The sequence below is a fragment of the Pseudoliparis swirei genome, chromosome 22 (genome assembly GCF_029220125.1).
Source record: "Pseudoliparis swirei isolate HS2019 ecotype Mariana Trench chromosome 22, NWPU_hadal_v1, whole genome shotgun sequence".
Classification (NCBI taxonomy): domain Eukaryota; kingdom Metazoa; phylum Chordata; class Actinopteri; order Perciformes; family Liparidae; genus Pseudoliparis; species Pseudoliparis swirei.
This window is the reverse complement of record NC_079409.1, coordinates 12,334,996-12,346,004: the sequence shown is the minus strand read 5'-3', so window position 1 is coordinate 12,346,004 and position 11,009 is coordinate 12,334,996. Positions and strand designations below refer to the sequence as shown.

Sequence of the window (11,009 nt, the reverse complement as noted above, 5' to 3'; positions counted from 1 at the left end):
CACAAGCGAATATAACTAAAGCTATGGTTTAAAATACTATACTGCCATCTACAGGTATAAAGTGAAACACTTGTATTCTGCGTCTCTCTCTGCGGTCCCTCTAGATTAGAAACTGCACAATAAAATGGACAAATACATACGAGTGCTTACAGCAACAACTCTGACCACAAAAATGACTTGGATTAAACCTTATGAACTGTGTTCCATTAAACAATACAACGATCAATGGAAACTTGATTATCGCTGTGTACTAGTCTGTACATATAATACAGTCTACTTTAAACCGCCTGTAGTCAACTCATGTTGCTAATAGGCTCCCATCGGATCAGGTTGTTTTTATTATTGATTAATATATTTTCTTCTAATTTTACATTGTTATGGGATTACGTAGAGATTTATCTCATATGAATTCCATGATTGTCTTAATAGATCTGGATAATAAATAAATAAATACAATTATGTTTGATTAAAATGACCTCAAAACAAAACTCAAAACAAGACTTTAAATCAAAACATTTTAATCAATAAAAACATTGACATTTTTACAAAAATTGTATTTACAGAACTATATAAACAGTTGCAAAAATACTGCATATGTAAAGAAAAGGACAAAAATGAGCTGCACAAGCTGTAAACATATTTAATGCCACTAAACAACACTGACACCACCAATTACCTAGCATGGAATTTTATATCAGAAATCTCTTATCCACCAGAGTCTTGCTGACAAGGTTTTTCCTTCCCAGAGTGTTACGGATCAAGCGAAATATCTGTAATGAATGAGATAGTGTTCAAAAGATCTTCTTTTAAGCACATGGAAGGCAACATAAGGTATAAACATCAAGTACTTACCATTTGCTGTACGCTTGTAAGCACAGCTGCAAGTACAAAGCTCTGCGATCCGAGGTCGACGACACAGAAGAACAAAGTGTCAAAGATCAGCAGAGTAGCTTCATTCCCATAAAACAGCACATCACTGAAGGAGTGGGCCTCGTCTGCAGTGGGAAAAGTAAACACACATTATTGACACATCATATAAATAAACTGTATAGAAACAAACAGAAATGTAAAGCCTATCCAGGCCAAGAGGGCATTACCATTGTAAAAGATGCTTTTTTCACTGGGTTCAAGGAACTCCATCCCTATGACCCTCTCAAACATCAACTTGTCCTTCACTATATAGTCCATGTCAGGATGTGCCTAAGGTAAATAGCACAACGTTAGAGACAGAACAAACTCAGCATACAGAGATAGTCAATGGAAAGAAAACATATACTTTACAATCTAACAAACAAATGAGGATACAACCAAACTTGGCCGGGATCAATGTGCTTGTGTGTGTCTGTATATGTGTATTTGTACAAACATGGTCTATGATGGATCCCAGGAAGTAGTTCATGGTCTGGTAACCTCGGGCCCTTTGCTCAAACTGGTTAGCCGAGCATCCGTCTATCATCCGGGATGGTCCGTGACTCTGAAGCACAGGAGACAAGCAACCATTTAAATTAAAAATGAGGAGTAAATTTTCTCTTTGATTAATAAGTTATAGCTCAATAAATAATCAATAACACAACAGAGAAAGCACAGACCCTGTCGATCTGCTCCCGTATCCTGTCATAGTGCGACCGCAGGCGGTTGGTGAGAGACACCTGAAAGGTCTGGATCTCTGTGTTTGGAAGTAGACCTCTCTGACCGCACAGGGACTCCTTTAATACAGAAAACAATAACAGATACAACTTCAACAATGTGATGAATTTGCTAATATTGTGAACACAACATGTAGTCTGTTGCTATGCCTACCGATTCTCTGTTCAGGTTGTTATTCATTTCCTCCATGTTTGTATCTGCATGTCCGTGTACTGAACGTCCGTGAATGTAGTAGCCAAAGCAACGGTGAGATAACAGCAGCACAGACATCTTTGGAGAAACATGGACAAAGTACACTTCTGTAAAATGACAGATGAACGTTTGAAATGTCGTCTGAAACGCAACATTGCTACTTACATTACTGATGGAGCAAAGATCAACAAACTGACGGATTTTGTCCTCCACAAAGTGCTCATGAAACACAGTGAAGAAAATCACCTGTAGAGACAAGTGATTATCTTTTGAAGGAGTTCTCCACATTCATATTGTATACAGTATTTATCTAATATCTGAAGAATGACAGGAAGAGGTGAGACATCAAACGGAGGTGATCTAAGAGGGAGATAAGAATGACTGACAGCAGTTTACCTGTAAAAGTCCGATGCAGAGCCATAGAGTGGCTGCCAGACCGTAGCGCAGCATCAAGCTGTATGACGGCGTGTACGCCTGCGAGGAGCGCTGTAAAGTTGGCCAGGGGTCCCTCAGGGCCAGGTTAGAGAAACCCAGCACCTGAACAATACGGGCGACATGTCAGCGATGAGGAAATGGACAAAGCAAAAGTGCAGTGTGCATGTGTTGGTGTAAGGCGTACTTCAAGAAAGAAGAGCACAGCCATGATCTGAAAAGTTGGGCTGATCTTGCGGATGGTCTGGATCTCGTTCCATTCGTTGGCCACAAAGTAGGTTCTCCAGATGCTGACCGGAGAGGGGTCTCGTTTTGGCTCACCAGCAGCTGAAACTGCAGCCAATATGGTGAATGGGGTAAAAATAACCTGGATAATTTGTTCTTATGAAGACTGCAAAATACAAGCTCGTGATAATTAGATTTGTACCTTGCACAGTTCTGCTGGTTTTGCTTCGCGGCCTCTCCCAGTCTATGAAGAATACATCGATTGACACCTGAAGGATCAACTTGTGCAGAAACTGGACAGCCTGGATACAAATACACAAAACAATAGCATTTCAATATTTCCAATAGAAGCACCCTATCTAGCTTTCAAAAACAATACTGTTCATATTTCTTATCGTCAGTGTCTAACCTTGAGAGCGAAGGCACAACCAATGTACGTCACAAACTGCTCCTCCTGAGCAGGTAGTGGTAACAGCACAGATACAAACTGTTGGGCCTAAACAGACGCAAACACAAATGAGTCACAGGAAGCAGCCAATCATAATCACAACAAAATCTGTGCATTGAAAAAAAATTGCAGGCAAAGAAGGTAAAGGAGGAAAGCAACTTGCCTTTAATGTCTAAAGAGTGCAAAGAGGAAAAAAAGAGTTAGAAGTACGAGACAAGAGAAACACTATTTGTGTTTGAAAAAGAAATAGTTAAAATAAAAAAGGGAAAAAGGGAAAAAGTACAGACATGAGACACTGATGAAAACCTTCAAGTCCCAAAGGAATCAGACTAACCTTATAAAAGATGAGCCAGTACAGTCCAGTTCCCACAGTTACGGCAAAGAACACATTGGCCAGATCTCCGGCATAAAACAACAAAAACTTCAGCATAGTCTGAGGCAGAAAAGGAGGGAGGGACTCTCATTACCGCCCAGCTTTACACCAACATGAGGTTTGATGACATGTTAAAGATGCAATACCTTCACATCAATGAGGGGCGAGGCAATCCTCCTCTTCCAGCTGACTGTCTTCAGTAGAGAGTAGAGGACGGCCAAACCACCCATGACACCGAGAGCAGTCTGTGCACAAACACATCAGAGCCACAGGGGACGCTGTTTCACTGTGTGCCGTACACACCGAGTAGCATCAGGCACACACAGGCACACACCTGTATCCGTCATATTACAACATTTAACAAAACATCTTTCATTAATACTTCTACTCACATCCGTTTTTATGCGAGCCTCATTCTGATCCATCTCATACTCCACAGCAAACGTTGTCTAGAAACAGATGAATTAATTCAACACAACAACAAACCAAAAGCTTGTTTAAGATAAGCAAATACAACATATTAGCTATATTCTCTTACTAATTAGCATATTAACAAAAAAAGTCTTACTTCAAATTTGTTTTTGAGATAGAAAATGTCAGCTGACTGTGTGTGTGTGTGTGTGTGTGTGTGTGTGTGTCGTGTGTGTATGTGTGCCAACTCACAGTCACAGTTTGTGTATTGATATCCGTGATGGCAACGTCCGTGTAGGTCACAGTCATTAGAGGAGGAAATATCTGTCCTTCTTGGGTTCGTGGAACTAGCTGGAAACTACCAAACGCATTTGATTTTATACATCACCACGCCAGAATCCAAGAACAACTTTCTTTCTTTTGATCATGGAGGTGTGCATATTGGAAACCCACCTTATTTTGATACTGCTAGCTACACGGATGACTTTGGGTTGGGAACTCAGGCTTTTCTCTCTTCCACTCAGCGTGTCAACAACAAACATACGTCGAGAAAGGTACCAGTTCTTCATGCTCTCTGTACAAAGAACAACATACATATTAAAAGAAAATGCACACACCCACACACACATGATATTAATTGAAATGTCACCTTGGTTGATGAACCGCCCATTGTATTGCTGGTTATAGACCAGTGTAGGCAGGGGAAGAAGTTGTCTGTTTTCTGATCCACTAAGATCCATAAACACATCATAGAACAATGGCTCTGGATGAGTACCCAACAGTTCTGCAACTGAGAGATCACACTACACACACACACACACACACACACATACACACACACACCACAGCTTATATTACAACTTGGCATTGCAAGAGAGTTTGTGCATAATCTCTGAGCTAAATGAAAGAAGAAACACTCACACTTTCTTGGTAAGCGGTTCCAAAGCTGAAGGCTGCAGCCTGTTTGGTGGAGGTTTCTGGACAAAGCTAATAGAGTGGAAGAGGGGGTGAAGTGGAGTATTAACCATCCTCCCATCTTTTGAATACTTGGTATGAACCATAATAAATTATTTATGGTAACAACTGATAACTTTGTGTTTTTAACATGCACACGAGTCGAGGCATACTGGACAGCAATGACTTGGCCCTGCCATATCTATTAGGGAAAATCAAGCCAATGCGTTTTTGTATTCAGATGCTTTATCCCATTTTATCATCAGTCATCTGACAGCTTACCTGGAGATTACCTCCTCCTACTTGTTCCCATCTGAGGAATTCTCCTCTGACATTATAGACAGCAGCAAGCAGCTTAATGTCAGTGTTCTGTCAGACAAACAGCATTTATCAAATTACAATAATACAAATGTGTTGGTAACATTTCAGGTTTGCTGCACAATTTGTAGTATTATGAAACCAGGATTTTATTGTGATAACTGGAGGTTATCACTTACCTTGTTTCTTCCTCTAAAACTGAACCCGATGGGAACTGGATCGGTCTGAAGCACTCGACTGGCCAGTCCCGGTTCGTCCCCATAGTAAAGCCATGGCAGATTAACTCTCCTGGATACAGAGAAAGCAAATTACAGGATAGAGGAATGAAACATTGCTTGTTTCATTCATACTTTGCAAAGCTAGAACAGTATATACATATGCCATGATAGCATTGATTACCAGTAGGAAATGTCTTGAGTTGAGCTCAAAGCAGCTCTAGTTCTGAAGATGGTGTTAAAGAGGCCGCAAGCATCGGTGGAGACGCCACTGAAGGAGTGCATGTTCATTGCACACATGTTCCCGAGAGCCTGACACGCCGTCAGGTTGGAGAAGACCTGTAACCACACAACTTGTTTATGCACAGTAGCTGAAACGCAAACAAAATTAAATGAATTTTTTGTATCAATCAGGGTCAAAATGTTGATCAGAAACACAGCCTACACAATTAGAACTATGAAAAATAGGACCACAACACAACTTCACAAAAAAAAAAAATCATCTTGTGTCACAATGAGCACAGAACTATCATGTTAGATGAAGAAAAGGTTATTTTTCAATGTGAAATATGAATAAGACGTGACATTACAAGGCAGGCTGCTGACGAGGAGTACAGGTTTTTGAAGAACCAGGCAGACTGGACACTGAACTTCTGCAAGGAGAACAGAGCAGAAAACACAAATCGGAATACGTCGAAACAAACCAAAATAAAGTGAGCAAGCAATAGAGGACAAGGAGACTCACCAACTGAGCATAGTTGACAATGGGATTCACATTGGTGGAGAGGCTGCCTGGAGGAAAACATAACCCTCCTGCCTGGAAAATGACATGCCAACCATCAATGAAACATGTGTTGTGTGAGTCTCTAACTGAATGGTGTGTTTGGCGTGTATGGAGGAGGATGTGAGGGTCAGCAGAACTCACCAGGACATTAGGAGGGTTACACACACAGGAGGTGTTCATGAAGAAAGCCTGACATCTCTCACACCTGAAACACAAGACCGTTTCAACACTTACATACTATACACACTCTCACAGCACTTTAATAATGGCGTTGAGAGAGATATGCCACGTGTCAGAACAAACAAAGTGGGAAAATATGTCATGAAAGGAATACAATCTGTCATTGCAGTGATGAGGATCGTGGACTAGTGCTTACTAGTTAAAGATGACGACAGGGAAGATACAAGTCCTAACATTCAATCCATAACTTGAGAGGATTCAGCACGAGTTTCACATCCTCATTTGACTGTAGGTTTACTGTGCAGGGGTCATTATGTATTGTATTATAGATTTCATTGTGCACTGAAGTATCTTGATTGTTTCAGATTAGCTTTAGCCATTCAATCCTGATGGCAACAGTATGTAATATTGATATTGTTAAATATTTGGAACACTGCAACAGTCTCAGTTTATTGTTCAATATTCATATAATTTCTAAAAAGATATGACCTCAGATGCCATTGTCAACCCATTGAGTGTGAATCTGGAGGAATCAGTTGAATCAGTGTGTTTATAGTTTGGTGATGATACGTACCTGTCTCCACTGGGGTTTGGGACAGACAAACCCGGGGAGTTCCCATTACACAATTCACAACTGGCCGTATTCAAAAGGTTTCCATTGACATCTCTCTCCACTGAAAGAAAAGAGTCAATATTCAGCCGTTTATACATAAAATACATCATGAACTTTCCTAATCCCTAATGTTAAATTTTCAGTAAGCTTATCCAACATTAACTACTATTTATCAGATACATTCTTGCAATTCATAAACTACCGCTGTAATTGGTGACTCACCCAGAATATTGCCTGCTGGGCACTGGCACTGCCCCTCATCATTGATACTGCCTGGACAGCGAATACATCCAAACCCATCTTTAATTACGGCCTGTAATGAGAGACAACTTGTCAAAATAAAAAATCATGAATACAAATGGTATGAGAAGCTGTGTCAGGAATGTGAGATTCAGTATCTCCACTATAATGTCAGCTCTAAGGACATTGTAGGTGAATTGCACGTACAGGTCGGTCAGCGGGACATTGCTGACAAGTAATGGATGCCTTGTCAGTGGTGAGAGTTTGGTACCCCGTCTTGCAGATGCAGCTCAGTCCTGCAAAAAGCCAGTGAAAAGTTAAAAGGATGTTGTACAGTGTACAGTTTGGAGATATTACTTATGTCATAGTTCGACATTTTTGTGAAACTTTTTTCCTGTTTTAGTTTAAAACTTCTCTCCTCTTGTCATCTTATCTTGCTTGACTTCCTGCCTTTGTTTGTTTCCCACTTGTGTGATTGACTGTGTTCCAAAAACAGAAGAGCCAGAAAAGCATTCTGACTTTCACACCGCTAAATGCAACCGCATCTTGTGCATACTGCATTTGATAGACTTTGTATTGGGACATTTGTTTGACATACGCAGTGGTTTGGATATTAGGGTGCATAGATTGTCTGCCTCGACCTTATTAGTTCCACCTGTTGCTCGTTAGCGCTCCTCTCACATGCTCCTCGTTATCTCCCTCTTTTCCCTGTGTTTTTAGTTTTCACTCTTGTCTTTTGTCAGTCTTTGTTGTAACATGGAGTTTAGTTTACTTTAAATACTTTAAGCTTTGTCAATAAAAGTATCTCGATTGTTTCAGCCTGTCTTTGAGTCTGCATTTGGCTCCTTCCTGCCTGTGCTGCTTCTTCTGCGATGACCAGATGCACGTTTCTTCTTAATGGTAATAATAATAGTAATAAAAACAGAGTATTTTACTGCCACAAGGCTATGAGGGCAAATGAAGTCACTGTCAACATCTAGCAATGCTGGTAATGATGATCATCAACAGCTTTCTTAGAACTAGCTGCTATAATCTAATCCAAGAGTAAATGTCACAGTCATCCAAGGTCATTCAACATGTATTATTAAAAGCAGAGTGAAATCCTCAGAAACTCCTACCAACCAGTAAAAAACATCATTTTTTACTACAGCCCTTCTCTCTAGCCTAACCTATTTGCAGCGAAGACAGATTGTCAATATCAATATAGAAACAGTATTTTTGAGTAGAAGTAAAAGTCACAGAAACGGGGCTGGCTGCAGCCAAATATAAATATGTATTGAATGATACCTGAAGAGGAGGAATCATTGTTCAAGACCTTTTACATTGAAGAGCATTGCTAATTTTCTGATGAACTTGATTTCATTCCTGTTGGACTCTTGTTTGAGTAGGACATACAATCTGTCTTGCTATATCTCAATTATTAATGATAACTGTACATTGTACTCTTTGATAAGTAATTAATAATGTGTTGCTTGAGAAAGGAAGGTCGCTACCATCGCAAGTGTAGTTATATTTTTAGAGATGTAAGATATAGACGGAGGTTAGCAAGATGCAGTTTTCATTTAACATTTGATGGAAAAGGTGTTTCTGTTTTCTGACATTTCACAGACCTCATTCCAATGAAAACTAGAAAATGCATTTCCTGCTGAAAATGCGTTGGAATGCTGACATCTGAAAGCTTGAAGCTGAAAAATAAAAAATAAATAGCTGAACATGTTTGAAAATAGCTGAAAATGTCTGAAAATAGCTGAAATATGAAAGGAATAACTGAAAAAACATGATAAAATCATCAACATAGTAGAATCAATAGAGAGGAAAGATTCAGCCGAACGCACCGATTTGTTTGTTGAGTTTGTGGATTAAATGTGACCTGAGAAACTCTGAAGCTGGTTCTCCTCTGGATTAAACTCTAAACTCTAAATATTCAAAGATATGAATTACAATCCAAGAAATGAGAGAGAGAGGGGAGAATTCAGACATGAGAAAAAGAGATATGGTATAATTGTTTCTTTAGCTGAATGTATGCCGATATTGTAAGCTTTTAAAGTTGAACAAGTTTAAGCGGATTTGAAGATTTCCACCATTGGATCCCATTCATTATTTATTCCATAAAAATATTAATCATTTAATAATGTGGAAAGATAAAACATATTTGAAAATATATAGTAAAAGTTGAAGGTTATGTCAACATTTAAAAAAATAAATGATTGAATTAGCTAAAAGTATGTAGATCTTAGAAGCTTTTAAAGTTAAAGACTTTCTCCATTGTGATCCCTTTAAAATTAATAATTATAAAACTGAAGCATTCCAACTAATGAATGATGATGAATCTTTTTTAACATAAGAGTTTGGGTTGATTAATGCATACAGGTGGAACCTAGTTTAGATAGATGTAGATGTATACTTTATTGATCCCGCAAGCGGGAAATTACAGGCAGATATTATTGCCTTACATTTCAGTTTAAAGATTATTTTCTGCTTTAACGTAATAGATACACAAACATTGAGATAAAAAAGTATTATTATGATTGACTATTATTAATATTAGAATGTTAATATGTCTTAACACTAACCCTAGGGTCTACCCCTAGCTAACCCTTACCTAGGGTCTACTCCTAGTTAACACTCACCATGGAGTCGACTCCTAGCTAACCTTTACCTAGGGTCCTAGGGTCTACTCCTAGTTAACACTCACCATGGAGTCGACTCCTAGCTAACCTTTACCTAGGGTCCTAGGGTCTACTCCTAGCTAACGGCTATCCGGCTCGTTGTGGAGGCTGACCACTTCATAGTTTAAGGAAATATGTTTTCAAGTCAGACTGATCACACTTCTGCTGTAATATCCCCCTCGTTAAATCCGTTCCTTGTGATGTGTTGTGAAGATGGTAGCCGACCTGTTGAGCTCCGTCGTTGATTTGAGCCGCACCTCACACACGAAAGACTCGAGATATCGAAAGATTCTTCCGCACTACAATCTGAAGGAGCCTTAAATGGAATTGCATACTGCTGGCAATTAAGTAGATCTATATATATTAACAGAAATACTATTGGAGGCACTTTGTGTCTGTTAACGACAGACCGGAGCGTCCTCGTCGCCATGGTAAACAACGACCGCCCGTTTACCCACAATCCTCTTCTTCCAGCGTGATGACGTCACTACCACGTTGAGACGTATTGGTTCGCCATACCATATTCATTTTAACTTTAAGTATGCGACATAATACAAGCAAGGAAAATATGAATGTAGAGATATTTGTGAGTTTCTGTCAAATAAAAAATGATCGTATTTATTTAGAATCGCCCTTTACTATAACTGGTAATCTGTAGCAGCGGCCTCATTAGTCGTTTAAAGTCCAGACAGAGACACTGTAGGCCCGATGCGTTTTAAACTGGAAAGCATTAAGACACAATGGAAACTCATTTTTGTGTTATGTTATGAATAAAATATAATCACATTAAATTAGCATTATTAGACACAAAGCCAAACTGATATCTTTACTCAACATTTATATTATAAATTAATATTCATAATGTTGACCTTGGAGGAGGAGGGTAAAGAGAGATATATGGTGTGAATGAGAGCGTGGCTGTTAAAATACATGACATTTTGATTACAAGTTAGGGCAAAAGCAAAAGTATATTCACATTTATATCCAAAACAATACAGATTGAGTTCAACAGGATACAGGTCTTTGGTAAATGATTTTGTTTGGGGTCTGATTAGAAGGTTAATAGCTGGAACTGATTATTCTGTTCTCGGCTAGGTTACTTTCCACAGGATAGGTGAGTCATACGGGTTTTGGCAGTAAACAAGTGTTGCAGCTGAGTCTTCTTCGCTTCCTTTTAACAGATGTTGTAAATTTGCTTCATCCTTGAGGGTGAGAGAACCACATAAGTAATTAGACTAATTCATGAATTACTATTTAGAAATGTATATATTTTAGTTAAATTATCTACCAAAAATAGAATAGATGAGA

General features: G+C 39.0%; 1 protein-coding gene across 3 annotated transcripts; it reads right to left on the bottom strand.

Annotated features, from left to right (window-relative positions):
- Nucleotides 1–501: 501 nt before the first annotated feature.
- Nucleotides 502–10,132, bottom strand: tmem67 (transmembrane protein 67). Of its 3 annotated transcripts, XM_056405854.1 has the most exons (29): nucleotides 9,927–10,132; nucleotides 7,240–7,328; nucleotides 7,015–7,105; nucleotides 6,754–6,853; nucleotides 6,141–6,204; nucleotides 5,961–6,032; nucleotides 5,806–5,868; nucleotides 5,400–5,554; nucleotides 5,180–5,288; nucleotides 4,965–5,051; nucleotides 4,650–4,715; nucleotides 4,378–4,531; nucleotides 4,182–4,302; nucleotides 3,981–4,086; nucleotides 3,710–3,766; nucleotides 3,464–3,562; nucleotides 3,279–3,377; nucleotides 3,108–3,116; nucleotides 2,906–2,992; nucleotides 2,699–2,798; nucleotides 2,459–2,604; nucleotides 2,236–2,376; nucleotides 2,005–2,085; nucleotides 1,801–1,917; nucleotides 1,590–1,706; nucleotides 1,367–1,474; nucleotides 1,098–1,200; nucleotides 853–995; nucleotides 502–770 (listed from the first exon to the last, which is right to left on the bottom strand). In XM_056405854.1, exons 1-29 carry the CDS (start codon nucleotides 10,129–10,131, stop codon nucleotides 690–692), a joined length of 2,970 nt encoding a protein of 989 aa, XP_056261829.1. In that variant the 5' UTR covers nucleotide 10,132; the 3' UTR covers nucleotides 502–689. The 3 variants fall into 3 exon arrangements, with proteins under 3 accessions (XP_056261829.1, XP_056261830.1, XP_056261828.1); XM_056405855.1 differs by lacking the exon at nucleotides 3,108–3,116; XM_056405853.1 differs by lacking the exon at nucleotides 3,108–3,116 and having other exon boundaries at nucleotides 4,182–4,531.
- Nucleotides 10,133–11,009: the final 877 nt, after the last annotated feature.

What these genes read in the sequence shown, in the direction of transcription:
- tmem67 (XM_056405853.1), bottom strand. Translation starts at nt 10,131, where the DNA reads ATGGCGACGAGGACGCTCCGGTCTGTCGTTAACAGACACAAAGTGCCT. An exon ending in CCTCGTCAGCAGCCTGCCTT is followed by an intron (nt 5,555 to 5,805) that starts GTAATGTCACGT and finishes GTGTGGTTACAG; the next exon opens with GTCTTCTCCAACCTGACGGC. An exon ending in TCAATACACAAACTGTGACT is followed by an intron (nt 3,767 to 3,980) that starts GTGAGTTGGCAC and finishes ATCTGTTTCTAG; the next exon opens with ACAACGTTTGCTGTGGAGTA.